This window comes from Mus pahari, chromosome 15 (assembly GCF_900095145.1).
Source record: "Mus pahari chromosome 15, PAHARI_EIJ_v1.1, whole genome shotgun sequence".
NCBI lineage: Eukaryota > Metazoa > Chordata > Mammalia > Rodentia > Muridae > Mus > Mus pahari.
The window spans coordinates 52,908,528-52,926,090 of record NC_034604.1 but is presented as its reverse complement, the minus strand read 5'-3'; the positions used below and the strand labels follow the sequence as shown (position 1 = coordinate 52,926,090).

The 17,563-nt window shown below is 39.4% G+C and overlaps 1 protein-coding gene across 1 annotated transcript in view; it reads right to left on the bottom strand.

Annotated features, from left to right (window-relative positions):
* Positions 1-17,563, bottom strand: part of Adamts19 (ADAM metallopeptidase with thrombospondin type 1 motif 19) — a 196,553-nt gene that overhangs the window by 31,273 nt on the left and 147,717 nt on the right. The window contains exons 17-18 of the mRNA XM_021214717.1: positions 14,306-14,463; positions 10,314-10,467 (exon numbers count right to left, since the gene is read on the bottom strand). Coding sequence (XP_021070376.1) covers positions 10,314-10,467; positions 14,306-14,463 — 312 coding nt within the window. The remainder of the gene's footprint in view (positions 1-10,313; positions 10,468-14,305; positions 14,464-17,563) is intronic.

Below are 17,563 nucleotides of genomic sequence, written 5' to 3'. Positions count from 1 at the left end.
AAGTGCATTTTAAGCTGTTTGAAAGTGGTTAAGAACACTGGCTATTCTTAGAGATGGCCCAGGCTTTGATTTCCAGCATTCACATAGCAGTTCAGAACCATGTGTTTCAGAGGATTCAATGAACCCTTCCTGGCCTCTGTGGGTACCAGGCTGGCATATGGTTCACAGACAGATGTATAGGCAGGAAACCCCACACATACAAAATAAAAACAAACATATCTAAACATTTTAAAATTAAGAGAATTGGTATCAACTGGATAACCTACCTCAGGGCTTGTCCCTGGAGCCAACTGATTGTCTCTCTCTGAGATGCCTTTGTTTGCCTGTTGCTCTTTATCTAGTGGTGGGTTCCTAAGAAATGTCTCCCATCTACATTGTGATATCAATGTTGTTGTTACACAAGTCTTGGCTAGGCAACAATATTGTTGAGAATTTCAAGGATGCAGCTTCTGTGTCATGTCCAGAAGACACGATCTCACAGTTGGTATCCTGGTTCTCCAACTCTTAACAATTCTCTCCACCTCTTCCAGGATGAGCCTTCGGTATGGGATTTCATTACAGACATTTCAACTAAGGTTGAAAATCCCACAGCTATTTTCTGCATTAGTTACTTTTCTGCTCTAATGAAATATTCTGACCAAAACAATTTATGGTGAAAGGGTTTATTTTTGGTTTACAGCTCCAGAAGGAGTTCAGTACTTTATGGTGGGGAGGTATGATGACAAGGGGACTACACCATCACATCTTCCACCACAAATACAAAGCAGAGTGTGAACTAAACTCTCAAAGCCTACCCCGAGCTACACACTTCCTCCAGCAAGGCTCCATCTTCTAAAGGTTCTAAAGGCCCTAGACATTGCCACAAGTTGAAAACCCGATGCACAAATATCTAAGTCTTTGAGGGTTACATTTCACTCAATCCTGAACACCCGCTCTCTGTGTTTTGACCAGTTGTACATCTCTGTAATCCTCCTCCTTTTCAAATGAGTTATTTTTAATTTTTCTTTAGTTATGAGGGCTACACTTATCCATGAGTATATGGACAAATATTTGTAATGCATTTAGAAGTTATATTGGCTTAGAAAATTGGCAATAATATGTTCTCTAAGATCTGTGATTTCTCCAGTCAGGGATAACTGGCTCTGGTCACAGTACCGATGAATTCCTTCCCATTGAGAAAGAGCTTTGTTCAATGAATCAGCTGTTGGCTATCCCAATGATAAAGTGCTAGGTTGCCCCACTGGGGGAATCTTGGTATGATAGCCATTAGGTATGATTTGTAAGATTTAAATCCAGGTAAAACTATCAATTGCCTTTCCCCTTGACAGTTGCATAGCACCTTCTGATATTATAATAGACAGTTCCCAGGAAGAGGTTTCCAGACCAATTATACTTTGATTCCTCAAAGCCTTGTCCAAACTGTATGGCTTTTGATTTTCAAGTCTGTGTGTGTGTGTGTGTGTGTGTAGAATATGTACATGCACAAAATATTTTGTGTATCTCTAAGAAAGCCTACAAAGTAGCGTTTTCTTATTGCTTTTTAAACATCCTTATTGACATCTGTCTATCCTTCCTTCCTCTCCTGCATTACCTCCCTCCTTTCCTCACAGCCAAGGTCCCTCCACCATTTTCCACTCCCTTCTTGCATAGTAACAGAAATGTAGTTTTTATAAAGCACAGGACAAAAGCTTTTATCAGTGAGTATGCACCATCCACATGTCTTTTATCTTCCTTTTCTTCCTGATACACACACACACACACACACACACACACACACACACACACACACACACAGTGTTATATTCCAAAGTGTCAAAAAGGTTTGCTAGCTTTATTTTTAGGTAGTATTCATCTTTCCTTAAGAATTTCTTTCTTTTTTGTTTCAGCATTTTGTAATAACAGGTATTTATAATGTTGATTAATAAATTTGACATTAATAAAATTAATATAATGAAGTAAATTTAGCTTGAGTTAAAATGTTAAAAGACAGTTTAAGATAATTGTAGTAAAAATTTAACTGTACAACACAACACATTTTTCTTTTCCCCACTCATTACTGTGTGTTCAATTCTACACAACTCAATTAGGAGAGGAGCCATCAAACACTGAAAGGTGATGCTGCCCAGAGATGGTACTTGCTCTCCCTTCTGAGCCTGTAAATATGCTATTCCTTCTCTTTGTTCTGTTGAAGATAACTGCTGTGCATTTGTTTTTAATGTTCTATGCTTTGAACCCATGCTCATTTAATTCATGAATATGCTGAAAGATGACAAAGTCCTTTCTGGCAATAAAGTCAGCAAAGCAAAGTTAGAGATGATGCCATTCTCTAAATGATGTCTATACACTTTGTGAACTGAAAATGGAAATGATATCCAAAAGTCCAGAAATATTTTGGCATAGAAATAAAAATGTGCTCTATGAACATCGAGATTATTATTAAAAACTGTTGAGTGAACAGTGGTACTCCATCCAGAGAAGATTTACACACAAAAAACAGACCCCATGAGAGCTACATGCAGTGGTGACGTTTTATAAAACCAGCTAGGGAAATGAAGATACAGATGGCTATGGTGTTATCTAAATGTGTATACCCAAGCATCTTTCTGAATCCAAAGAAATCCTGAATAGCCAATGAAGAACACTATCTTATACCAGGAAGGACTATATGAAGATTCCAAGCTACCCTCAAAAGCAACATGAGGAAGAGAAAACCTTGAATTTAGATGTTCTAGACTCTAATCCTGACCACCCCTACGCGGATATGTGACACTAAAATATCACTATTCTCTATGCACTCCAGTTTCTCACATTAGAAAATTAACTCACTTTGAAGAAAACTTTGCATTCCCGCTGAGTCAGAAACTCAAAGACTCCATAGTGAATCTCTATTGCTTGATGTTTAGAAATCGACAAAATATTCCCTAAAGCCCACAGAAATAACCATCAACCTCAAACAGTTTGCTTTTCAAGCTAAAGAATTACCCATTGTATTTAATTAATTTTGATGCAGCTTTCATCAGACCACAACAGCAGAGAAAAGGAAAATGAATATTCTGCAGTGGGCAAGTCATTTGCTGTCTAGATTTTTTCTTTTCTTTTTCTTTTTCTTTTCTTTTCTTTCTTTTTCTTTCTTTCTTTCTTTCTTTCTTTCTTTCTTTCTTTCTTTCTTTCTTTCTTTCTTTTTTCTAAAAAAAAAACTGGTTATTTTATTTATTTACATTTCAAATGTTCTCTCCCTTACCGGTTTCCCCTCTGCAAACCCTCTATCCCATCCCCTCTTCTCACTATTTCTATGAGGGTGTTCCCCCACCCACCCACTTGCTCCAGCCTCGGTGCCTTAGCATTCCCCTACTCTGGGGTATCGAGCCTTTACAGGACCAAGGGACTCCCCTCCCATTGATGCCAGATAGGGCCATCCTCTGCTACATATGCAGCTAGAGCCATGGGTCCCTCCATGTGTACTCTTTAGTTGGTGATTTCGTCCCTGAGAGCTCTGGTGGTCTGATTAGTGAATACTGTTGCTCTTCCTATGAGGTTACAATCCCCTTCAGCTCCTTTAGTTCTTCCCCTCACTCCTCCATTGGGGTCCCCATGCTCAGTCCCCTGTTTGGCTGTGAGCATCCACATCTGTATTGGTCAGGCTCTGGCAGAGCCTCTCAGGAGACAGCTATACCAGGCTCCTGTCAGCATGCACTTCCTAACATCAAAAATAGTGTCTGGTTTGGTGTCTGCAGCTGGGATGGGTCCCCAGGTGGGGCAGTCTCTGGATTTCCTTTCCACATCCCTGCCCATTCTGCTGTCTAGATTTTTAAGTGTAAAAAGGATTTAATATCTGTTTTCTCAGTGATAAGGTAGATTATTGGTTCCTTTATTATATGAAATAGGGAACATATATAATTATATATATGTGGAATACATATGATTGAATACTGGAGTTACATTAAAGAGAATTTGCAACCGCACACTTGGGGTGCTTTCTTCTATTGGTCTTGTCTTTTCTCCCCCTCCTTTCTCTTTCCCTCCTTTTGTCTGTTAGATGGAAGCAGAATCCCTTAAAGTAGATGGCTATGTGAAGAAGTGACAAGCAGATAAACAGAAACTTGGGTGGGTAGGAGATGCAGGGCTAGGAGAATGGGGGTCAAGCCAGGAAGAAAATTTCCTTGTGGCAATGATGATTGATAAGACGTTCCAATCTAAGCATTGGCTTGGAATGTACTTGTTAGAGTTCACCTTGACATAGCTGTATTATATCTGTACCCCTGGATGTTCCATGAACTTCTATGCTCCCTTAATGCTCTGTTTCTTGTCCTTGTTTTCTATGCTGCTTTCACCGACTAAACATTTTCTTATTCATAAACAGTGCTTTTGGATCTAGATGGTATGGGCTTTAGAATTCTCAACAAGTCCCTATTCAATTTTTTTCTTCCTGCATCTCTGGCTTTGGGCCATCATAGCCCGACCTCTTTTACAGTCAGTCAGCAGCCTCTGGGTCTCTCTTTCTTTGCTTGTGGATTTTGGCTCCCAGCGTACTGTTGTTTTGTCTTTAACACTGCGCCTACAAAACTTCTCCAATTATAATATCTGAATGATTTTCCTAGTCCTGTGTTCTCAGTTCCTAGTTTTCTTTTCATCACAACAAGATGCATTTCCCTTTAATGGTCATAATACCTCCCTGTGACATCCCACTAAGCACTGTAGGTTACTTCCATAATGTCTACTCTATTTTCTATCATCTTGTGTTAGCATCCTGCTAGTGTACGGAGATTGACAGTTTCTGAACTCCAGACTGGCCCTATCACCCTCAACCCTACTACCTCCTCAACGTTCTCCAAGTCCTTGCAGCATAAGTTTCCTCCATTTTGAACGCCACACATGCAGCGTCAGGCTGTCCTCTACCCCTTTATTTTATTAGATTCACTTGAAAATTCTCAATTTTGCTCTGTAAGAATATTTGCAAACTATATGCAGCTGAATGGTGCCACAGCATCATAGGGATTGAAGTCATGATAAATTCACAACATTGAAGTTCAACTGGACCATTAATGCTACCACAGACCAAAATACCTCTTCCCTTTCAGAAATAGATGAAAGGACGAGCCCCTTCCTGGGGCACTGCCCAGATGTTAACCATCACCGAAACCTAATAAACTTGGTTAAAAGCCACTCAGTGTTGATGATACTTTAACTTTCTATTATAAAGCTGATGCTAATTTTTCCTGTAAACAAGCAACGGCACAGATGGCTGGGGCAATTTGAGTTCCTAATACTATGGAAGCTGATCACTCTGTTTGAGCTGATCACTCCATGTTTGAGCAAAGGTTCTAGCACACATTAACTCCCCTTATGCCAACACAGATATTTCGAACGTATTATGAAGACCTTAAAGAAACATAATGACCTTAACTGTTCTACTCTAATAAACGTGAAACACAGCTAGAAATGTTTCAGTCACTTTCTGCTGACTTTTTAATAACACAAGCCTTAGGGAGCTCCAGGGAACTCTGAGCCATTTCTCTCTGTTAGAAGGGGACACTTCCCCTAGTGGCTTAGTGGAGCGACTGCTGTCATTGACACCGAAATGACAAAGTCATGGTTGGAGCACACACTGATCTTCGTCTGCATGAGAGTTTTCTGTGATTGATGTAAGCACCAATTCTCTACATATAGAATTGTTCACCCCCACCCTGTAAGCTGGCTGAGGAACATCCTCCAAAGAGACCCCTGTGGCGTTGCAACATCAGTCCTAATACAAAGATTCTCTTGAATGGTCAGTTCTCGCCTACCTTCTAATAGAGAAGGTCAAGAATGATTCAGCAGTGACAGATAAGCATCTAACAGGCTGCCAAAGCTGCAGACTGGCCAGATGTACTGACAGCTGCAATAGAGATCTCAAGACTTCCAGCCAATAGCAGCAGCAGTAGCAGCAACAGGGAAGGACCTGGAATAGTTGTCTTCTACATGGTGACCATGGATAGCAGCTACAAGAAGCAGCCGAATAGTTGGAGAGAGCAGCCACAGCAGAAACAGGAGAGACAACAGCAGGAGAGGGATACGAAAAAGAGGTGGAAGGATAAGGAGGCACAGAAGAGAAATTGCAAGTCCTGCTCACTGGAAGGGTTTCAGGAAACTGCTAATGTCTCTAGTCCAGTACGGGAGAGCAGTCTCACATGGTGCACCCCTGGCCGGCCACTGGACATGATGGAGAAACTGGGGCTCACTCTTTGGCTTAGTTACTTCTCTGTGGCTCGAAATGAACCTTGTGACCAAGGCAACGTACAGAAGAAGTTTATTTGGGGCTTGGGATGTCAGAGGGTTAGAGTTCATGACGGTGGAGTGGAGGTAGCAGGCAGTAGGTGAGTGTAGCGGCAGCTGAGAACTCGTGTCCTAAACTGCAAGCAGGAGGCAGAGAGAGCTAAGTGGGAATGCACGAAGCTTTTGAGGCCTTCAAGTTGACCCCAGTGATACTTCCTCAGCAAGAACTGGGGACCATGTGTTCAAATGTCTGAGAGTTATGGGCGGTATTTCCTTCAAACCACATACTAGACAAAGTGCCACCACCGGGCTCTGCAGGAGAGTGCTGACCACTTGAAGAACTTGAAGAACTGTGCCTTGTAGACCCGTGATTTGTAATCTGACCAAAAGATCCCCACCAGCCAATTGGTGACAATTCTATACTCCCTGTCTTTTTCTAGGTGGCCACTTCATAACTCTCTTTTCAAAGACCCTCTATGTCCCTTGTCACTCTCCACTCTCAGCATAGTGGCCTTTGTGGAAGAGTAGACACAGCTAAAGATGAACCATTGTATCCTCAAACTGTTCTCCTGTGACTAGTCTATGGTTTTTGTGAAGCCAACTTACTCATTTTTTTTTTCCTTCTATTGCATCTTGATACAGTTCCAGCAATTTCTCACTCTCTCCGAGTTGGATGCGCTCCTCTAGAAAATGCACATGGACAAAAGATGTGCAGTGGAACCAACAATGAAAACACGGCCTTTTGACTCTAATCCCCTCCAGCTACTGCCACATTTGCTTCTCCCTTCTTTCAGCAACATTGATTGAATTAAGAGTCCCTGACATTATTTATTATATTTTCTCTTCGACATTTTTCATATTTTGGCTTACTGTGTTTTTATCCACAAATTAAAGTATTTTAATCATTTTCGCTCTCGTCATGCCACCTCCCCCCTCCTCTCATGAGTCTCCTTCCTCTTTCTAACTAATTTGCATTCTGCTTTCATGACTTTGATGTGTGCAATCCAGAAAGTTTTAGTAGAGTTGCTCAGATGGGCATGGAGAAGGCATCTTATACAGAAGCACACTTATCTCACCAGTGGCGGCACCACTAAAGAATTGCCTCTCCTTCTTCAGTCACTGCTGTCTGTGGGTTCTAAGAGAGGGATGAGGCCTCAGGAGCTCCTTCCTCTTTCATGGCAGGACATTGATGGACCCAGTTTGTTATTCTGCTATTTTCTTAGAAATCCATTCTATAAGTCCTTTTGAGCCAAATAGAGCATTAAAATCAATTTTAGAGGGTGTTTCAGTTAGAGTTTCCATTGTTGTGAAGAGACACCATTGCCAAGGCAACTCTTATAAGGACATTTGATTGGGGCTGGCTTACAGGTTCAGAGTTTCAGCCCATTATCATCAAGGTGGGAGCATGGAAGCATCCAGAAAGGCATGGTACAGGAGGAGCTGAGAGTTCTACATCTTCATTTGAAGGCTGCTAGGATAAGAACTACTTGCAGGCAGCTAGGATGAAGGGCTCTCAAAGCTTATTCCACAGTGACACACCTACTTCAACAGGGCCACACCTTTTAATAGTGCCACTTCCTGGGCCAAGCGTATTCCAGCCACCACAGAGGGTTAGCAACTGAGCTCCTTGTTTCATAGCTAATGAAAATAATGCATCTTAGACATTAATGCTGACCAGTTCTCCATCTACCCTGTTACTTGATAGATTTTTGGCAGATGGTCATTCTTTCCTTTTCGTAACACATTCCTCACTTGTCTTAGGGACAGCATTGATATGTGTTCCCTGTGTTGCTTGCTGCTCTTTGTAATCTGCTTTGCTGCTTCCTCCTCATCTCTCCAACTTCTCACAGCTTTTCTTTGCCTTCGGCTACTCCTCAGGTGGCCCCATCTAGTCTCATCACTTTAATACATTCCACATATGTTGTATATGAGTAACTTAATATCCTTTCTCCCTCATCAGACTTATATCTCCAACTACTTATTTGACATCACACTTAGGCCAACGGGTATCTCTAACTTTGGTTGAAGCTCTCAAACCCTGTTCTTCCCAACCCTTGCATTTCAGACTCTCCTTGGTTGTTAGTTCATGGTGACTTTATCCTGTCATTTGGAAAAGCCATCTTGTCCCCCGCCCCCTGACTCTCACAGCTTAACATTTAGCTCTGTAGCATGATGGATGATTCTCTCTGTCTACTGCTTCTAAGCAGCTTAACTAGCCTGCCCCTCAATTGCTGCAGAGCTTCATCTACACCCTTGCCCTGTCTAGTTCACTTTCAGCTGAGAATCAGAAGGGTACTTCCCCCTTTTGTCTCTCCCATCACCCACAGAAGGAGGCTGGCAGGAGGCATCTCACAGTTCTCTGCATAGCCAACCCTACTGCTTCCATTCACTCTGAGCTCTGTTCCACATTCCAGCTGTGGCTGGCGCTCACCCATAACAATTTGGTGCAGCCTGACTCTGGTGGAGGGGCTTTTCTGAAAACCAAGCTTACAGTGCACCTGACCCCAGCCCCTGCTCGTTTGCATAACCTCCTCAACTGCTTGTCTTATTTTAGTGTTTAGTGTATTTCCATGCAACTTTATTGATTTGTACATCTATTTTCTGGTTCTCCTATCCCAGGTACCCTGCTGATAGATATGACCAGTGCCCTCCTCACCCCTTTAGGAACATTTAGGCTCTGACTATGGAGAGTTTTGTTACCCAGAAAACAGATGATTCAGCTCCATGCACAAACCCATTTCACATCCTATTCACTACATATGTATCATTACTTTACACAAGGAAGCTTTCCTTTTAGCCTTCAAAGGCATCTGCAAACTGTTCATAAACAGAAAAGAGATTTGGGATGAGATATACACAAAGTCTCTGGGCACAGAACCTCCTCCAGAAGTGGTCAAATTCAGAAATTTCCCACTCATACATTTCATGCTGAAGTAATCTATTCATTTGCCTCCCAATATCCAATACAGAAATAGAAAACAGTGAGCTCAGTTTTGGGGTGCTTCTATATTCAAGGGTTATAGAGACATACTTTAGAATTAGTAAGCTCAAAAAATGTGGGTATTAGATTTTTGACTTTGCATGCAAAGTATATAGTTGTAGAACACAAACAAATTAAAAACAAACTCGATGTGAGTCTGTCAAAACACTACTTCATTCATTCAGTTCATGTGTATAAGTTTGATGGTATGGTATATCTTAGAAATGAGAAATTTTAAGTCTTTTATTTTTGTCCCGAAGGATTTCTTTTTTTAAAATTTAGGATAGTTTTAGCTAGTGTGTGTGTGTGTGTGTGTGTGTGTGTGTGTGTGTGTGTGTGTGTGTGTGTGTATGTATCTATATTTCCATATGAAGCTGAAAAGTGTCCTTTCAAGGTCTGTAACAAATTGAATTGGACTTTCTATGGGGATCACACTGAATCTATTGATTGTTTTTGATAATATGGGTATTCTCACAATATCAACCCTACCAGTCCATGAGCATGGGAGACCTTTCCATGTTCTTGTACCTTCTTTAAGTTTTTTTCTTCAGTGTCTTAAAGTTTTTATCACACAAGTCTTTCACTTGATTAATTAGAGTTACCCCCATGATATTTGATACTAGTTAATTGTATTGCAAAAGCTGTTCTTTCCATGATTTCTACTTCAGTGCAATTGCATATAGGAAAGCAACTTATTTTTGTGATTTAGTTTTGTATCCAGCTTTGCTGAAAGTATGTATCAGATGCTGGTAGTAATAGAATGTGCAGCACAGCCCGAGTGGTGTCTCTGGGATCTGTACACTGTAAACAGACACATTGCTCCCTACATAATACATATAGTAACCAGTCTCATGGAAGGAAATAGAATAGGCGTCAGTGGCCTTTTCACTTTAAGTCAGACTTTTCCCCCCATGAAATAGTTCAGGTATTCAGCTTGTACACACATTCTAAGGAACATAATTTACAAACCTTTATGGATTCTACAATTGTAAATTAGAGGTTTTCAATCAATTGTAATTATCAGTGATTAATCAGGAAACAATTGAAGTTTTGAAAAGATAGAAATGTAAATATTCTTCACCTCCTCCACACGTGGCATTGCAATCCCCCCAGCCTGCGTGTGTCCACATGAAGAGGGGTCCCGGCTCCTTAGAGCTCTGATTGTCTGGAAGTGGGTCTGATGGAACAGTATATTCATAATGAAGACCATAATTCTGATCTTGAAATAGGAGTACCTGCGGCAGACAGAGTGATTACAGAATATGATTTAAATAGAACACAATCAATGAGAAAAATCTGCAAAGATATTGATACTTAAAATACTAATTGCACAATAAATGTATACCTTTAATTTGCAGTAATAGTGTAATATTTCTTTTAAATGTTTAAAATATTATAGTTTTTCAAAAATGGGAGAATCACCTGTGAGCCATCATGACAACAGCTCATTTGAAGAAATCCAGGAATACCCGATATATGTATATATATGTATCTGTATATGTGTATATACAGATACATATATATACATATATACATACACATATATGATACATATACACAATGTGTTTGGGTGTGCAACAATGTGCATTGTATCCAATGTCAAGATGTAAAATAAACCTTGGATTTTCTACTTTTATTAAAAAAAAAAATGGAAGAAAGTCACTCAATCAATATGGGATATGCTATGCTTATCTAGTTTAATGCCAGCTTGATATAGATTGACATTTAAGAAGAGGGACCCTCAATTGAGGAAGTATCTGCACATAGTCTGCAGGCAAGGCTGTAGTGCATTTTCTTGATCAATGATGGATGTGGGAGGGCCCAGCCTACTGTGCATGGCAGCACCCTGGCAGGTGGTCCTTCACTGTAAGGAAACCCTGTAAAGCCAGCAAGAAGGAACAAACCACTGAGCAGCACTGCTTCTGCTTCAGTTTCCACTTCCAAGTGCTTGCCTTCAGTTCATGTAAATGGAATTAAAACAGAATCAAACGTTTCCTCTAAATGTTTCCTTACGTTATAATGTTTTAGGACATCAGTGGAAACCTTAGGTAAGACCCAGGGTAAGGTTGCAGACTAGAGATCACTATTAGTAATGGTAGTGTACTTCTGAATCCCTAGAAGGGTGATACATTGTTCTCCGGTGGTTTATATTATCTTAGAATTTTGGCAATGTGTATGTTTAAATGGATTTCAAATAAACATTAGATTAGTAACAGCACTGTTATACACAAAGAGTTTTGTAAGCAATAATGGCTCGGTGTGCATGAGTTTGAGTCTATATTGTGCTGAGCCACAGTTAGAAGTTATACCATTGTGGCTTTCAATGGTATCCAAAGTCAAGGTCAGAAAGTGATCACCATGGATATTATACAGAAATTATATACACACACTCACTCACATGTATACATATACATTTATGTGTATGTGTCTATGCATATATTTTTAAAAAGGAGAATAAATGAGCATGTATGTTTATCAGAACTTTATTTTCATAAAATATGTTAAATTTAACCATATGGAATATATCTTGTCTATAGATCCAACAATCTGTGTAAACAGTTAGTTCATAAAACATTTCTCTCTATATTTTTAACTTTCGCCAGTGGGGAAGCATATTGGTAATTGAACCTTTGTCTACATTGTCTGTAATTATAGGTGATTCAGGGATAACACAACTTGAAAAAACATTTCAATGAGCCTAAGCTTAATTATGAATGAATCAACTGAACTTTCTTTTCTTTCTTTCGAGTATTGTTCATCATATTAAAAGGAGTACTACAATATATTTGATTGATGTGTGGATTATGAAGCTGGTGTATCCAATTTATGAACATTATCTCAATAAAATAATTAGTTTTTAAGTCACAAATGTGAAGCCTCCTGGGTATCAAATCAGAGTATATCACAATACTGATTTAGGCTTAAATATTTGATGGAATCTTGCTGATTATAAGTTACATCCAACCTAATTAATAAAGAGTGAAAGTTTACATTTTTATTGTTATTACAATACTATCATGTAATTTTAAATTTGGTGAAATGACCATATTAATGCACATATTTGCTACCCTATCCTACTTAATTATATGAAAAAAATCCTTTTCTTTTTCTTTATAAGCTACCTTTCCATTGGTAGAAATCCAAACTGCATTGAACATCTAACGCCGTTTGAAACTGAGTGATTGGCCACAAACCCATGAGCTCTTTCATAAACCATCTGACTTTGGCAGAACGCTTTGCAAAAGGAAAGTGTGAGCCGTTACAGTCCAAAGCTCATCTTGAGGCATGGCAGCAACACACACTGCCTTTCAAGTCAGTACCAGCTTTCAATCTGCAATACTCATTAAAGAGAAATATCTCAGAGGCACAGTTTCCTTTGGATTACCAAATAAATCCAGGTCACACACATAGCTCCTTTTAGATCCAGTTCACTGAGTCAATTACGATGCCCGATTCCAGGAAAAGTCTTGGCAATTACGAGTCAGATTAAGGGCTCTGCCACAAGAAACGTCTCTTATTCTGAGGTCTGATGTATACTGTTTACAGATATTAAGCAAAGGCTTGGGACCTAGTCTCAGTTTTGTATTTTTCTTAAGTAGATTAAGACCATACATGGTTATAGAATGCAGTCAAATATGGTAGTGTTTTCAGATATCAAATCATTAAGAATGTTTGCTATTGACACATTATATAGATTTTTGGTTTTTGTTCATTTCTCTAGACAGCACAGGGCAGAGCAGAGCTCTTCATTGAAATTATCAAAGAGAGGATGCAAAGGAACTGTGAGGAGATGCATAAAGTGATTATTCAAAACCATAATATTGATGAACCAAGACTTAAGCAGAATAGAAAGGTACTATTTATAATGGACAGGCAGTATGTACATTGCTCACTTTGCCTTTTCATTCCAGTTAAAGCAAACAGACTGTAGTTAAATAAGATCTGAATTATTCAAATTGTGGTTACTGGATAAACAGTAGTGATATCGGGTGGGAGCTGCAGGAATATGGATCTCAGTTTCTGACACAAAACAATGGAATCAGAAGGCATATTTAAAAGGGGCCCAAATAATAGGTCCATCAATATAAGATCAGCAGTGAGTATAGTGCAATTTGAATCTCTGGCTCCTAGAAAAAGCAACAGAGATGTCTATAGCTGTAGACCAATTCAACTTCAGCGACGATGTTAAATAGTGTGGCAGATGCCACTACAAACAAGTGAATTCATTGTATTAGAGTGGTTGTCTGTGCATGGGTATACAGAGGGGTGTGTTTAGGTATTTGAATTTTAGATTCTTTTTGTTTTTGTTTTTGTTTTGTTACTAGAACAAAAGTTCACTCTATCTGTACATTCACTCTTTTTGGTAGTTTGCCATCAGTTCTGAGTACATTGATCAAGGCCTATGGACAAAACAACCCAGTGGCACGGACACAACCCCACTGTTTTAGTCCTTTCCCTTTCAGTTCTCTCTTTATGTGCATTTAGTCTTTTGCTACATGATGAAGAACATTACAGTTCCAAACATCACAGTGTTCATGGTCACTTGCTGTAATGCATTAACACAGTGAGAGACATGGTGGGGAGACTGAGAGCTCTCTTAAGTTGTGTTTAGCAAACTCTCTCTTTTCAAAACAATACTCTATCAAAGGCATATTCTACAGACACAGATGGGTTCCATTAAATGGATGATGATTGCTGTAATTTCCATGCTATTGCCTATCTTGATGAATAACCATTCTGGTTTACAAGGAGAAAAAGGGGTTCCTTATTCTCGGGTGATCTATTTCCACTATGAGTTTGCTAATACCCTAGAGGGTTTGGTCCATTTTTAATAATTACTCTTTTTAGATATCACAGCTTAAGATATTTTAAAGTTCCTACAAATATCTCATCTCCTAAAACAATTTTAAATGCTGTTCTGATAATTCTGATGTTTAAAAAAACAGATGAGGAAAAGGAATGAGGGAAAGAGAGAGGAAGGGAAGGAGCGAGAGGGGGAGGGGGAGGGAGAGGGAGAAGCTTCCTTGCCATGGGAAGCTGGTGTTACAACACTGTCCCATTTCTGTCTCTTACCAGGAGATGCAAAGGTGTGGTTGTGGGACCTTTGGCAGAGATCTTCTCCCACAGGCCTCGTCTTATGTAATGGACTGTAGTTCCAGCCAGACTGAATGCTCCAGAATGTTCTATCTTCCAGTCACTGTTTATAGACTGCTTGCTGGCATCTCGAAGAGCTATAAAAAGATGAAATACACGATCAGTGTGGACAGAGCCTCCGATGAGTAACGTCTTGACATTATTTTCTTAAAAACGTTTCAATGTGTCTTCAAACTCCGATGCAAGTCTTAAGCCACTGGCCTCGCTGCTACTGGAGTCAAAAGAGTTTTCAGTGCCTGTTAGCTGCTTATATATCCTTTAGCATCAATCACCTGCTAAGGTTTTGCTGTTCCATCAACATTGTTCTGGTGCTTGTATTCCCTCTTGTCAATATAAGCAATAAGCTTATGAAAGTAGTGAAATTTACTGCATCAATATTTTCTGAAAAAAATATCCTTATCATATACTAAAATAATGTCTAAAGAGAAGTTTAAGAAGCATATGTATCTTTAATTTTATGAGATCAATGTTTAATTACTATTCATTTTTACTGAAAGAGAAATACTTTGTTCAAAACATTTCAAAATACTGCCAATGTCTGTTACCACCAACAAATGAACCTGCCTTAGATAATGTTAAAGCTTGAAAAAAATAGCAAACCACTGAAGGATTGGTTTATGAGGCTGAGCTTCTGCTTATATCTTATTTTTGCAAATTAAATATTTTGAGGAAAATATTGATCAGTATTTTCCAATTTCCAAGCTTGCATTTCAGGTTACAATGATCAAATTATAGTTCCTGAAAATCTCTGATAAAGCTGCCTTAGAACTTCCTTTGGGGTTTGTGGAATATGATTTGGCTTTCATCATTTCCTAGAAAATGACATACACATGTACATACAAATGCACACAATTTATTGGCTTACGAGTCACTTCATCCAGACACAGCAGATTGTACATATCATGTTTCTTGGGGTTTATTTGGGGTGGGGGTGTTTTGTTGTTTGTTTTACTTCATTAACTTAAAAATATCTTTGACAGTCTTGCTTCTGGTGATCAGAGAGACTGCTCTGTTTCTCAATAGATAATGTGTGGAGAAACAGTTTTTAAACTCTCAGTGAGGGTGGAGAAAGAACCTGGTATAATCTCTCTGATTGCTTGGCTGTCTTCCCGCAGCCATTTACCAGAGTCCTCCCTGGGAGGTTGACCTTATACAGGGCACAGCCTGGGAAGGCTTCTCAGAGGCAAGGGAGGCACAGAGAAAGGAGTTCATGCTGGCTGTGACAGTGAGCATCTGTTTTATGGCGCACTGGAGAAGGGTGAGCTACAAATAAAAAAAGATCCCAAAGCATTCACAGGGAACCTTTGACCTTACAGCTGAATATTCAGCTTCAAACAAGTAGGGTGTGACTCCCTAAAGCTGGGAAATGAACAACTGCCAAGAATCTAAGGATTTTAAACTTTCTGATTTTTTTTTTTTTTTTTTTGAGGTCAAGAAGGTATGGAGAAAAATACAAATACCAGGTAATTCCGAGGTGTGTAACTTTTGAAGATAGAGACACTAACAAGTCAGATGATGAGATTAAAAAATAATACCAGACCTCACATTAAAGTAGTCTGAGTCAATTCTAGTAAAACTCTTAAAAACTCTCAACACATAGCTGATCCAGTAGTAAATTAATTCTTCAGCAAAATGTTTATACTTAATAGTAACAACATATAACATGACCACTCATCTATACTATGTTAATCATGGTCACCATCCAATTAAAAACCTGCTGGGGATGTGGCCAGTGCACAATTGACCTGCAATAATTAAGAAGGGGTACTCAGGAATAAAATGACATTCAAGAATCCTAGAGATAGCCGGGCAGTGGTGGTGCACGCCTTTAATCCCAGCACTTGGGAGGCAGAGGCAGGCGGATTTCTGAGCTCGAGGCCAGCCTGGTCTACGAAGTAAGTTCCAGGCCAGCCTGGGCTATACAGAGAAACCCTGTCTGATTTTATATATATATATATATATATATATAAAATCCTAGAGATAGTGGAACAAGTGACTTAAGCCTTCAAATAGGCACACTCATTCTAGGAAGGTTTGTAATGTTGGAGAACAATGGGAACTGGAAAATAATTAAATCAAATGTCTGAACCTAATGAATGGGGCTAAAACATATTAGACAAAGACACTTCCATAGAAAAGAACTAATTTCAGAGAAGGGAGCCCCATGAACGGAAACAGACCAAGGTAGACATGCAGGAACCACCTTTTGGATCACACTGATATGACCAGAATTCCAGAATATGGAACAATGACATACAAAGTATTTGATTGCACAGTGTTTAAAAGTATTTTACATTTTCTTTAAAAACAAATCTCCAAATACACAGGTCTTCAAAGGTACAAGGAACCAATGAAGAAAATAATGCACACACACACACACACACACACACACACACACACACAGAGAGAGACAGAGACAGAGACCAGAAGAGAGAGAGAGAGAGAGAGAGAGAGAGAGAGAGAGAGAGAGAGAGAGAGAGGGGGGGAGAGAGAGAGAGAGAGGGAGGGAGAGAAAGAGAGAGAGTGTTAACATGGGTGATTGGGAGAACATAGTTTAGAGTGGCCAGAAAGGGAAAAAATATCTGTTACTAATGGGAATTTAAAAAATACATAAAATATTGTTCTCACACCTCAACAGTACATGGAGGACATTATAGAAATCCCAAATGGCAAAAATACAGAGAACAGCTTAAGAGGAACTGATGCATCTATGACATAACATGTAAGTATAAAGTTCAGGAAGCATCATGGAAGAAGGACAGGGAAGATTGCAAGAACCAGAGGAAAAGGATGTCTGTCTCCTGAGCGATTGTGTTTTCTACATATGACAGGAAGCTGTAGCCATGAACTCTCAACAATATGGATGTCTAAATAACACTGTCACAATACCAATATCAATTGAAAGTTTCCAAGATTCCATCTCTAGATGAAGATCTACAAGCGAATAATGGCTGCTGAGAGTGGAAGAATCAGCTTTCCCCAGTGATGAGACCCCCATAGGCTATCTAACCCTAAATACAAGACTTAGCAGGCTGAACACACACATACACACATTTGTAACAATAATTAAAAAAGAAGTAGAGGTACTGAATTTGAGAGGGTTCAGGGATATGAAAGAAGTTTCAGGGAAGAGACAGGATATAACTACAATACCCATATATGAAAATTTTAAATCAT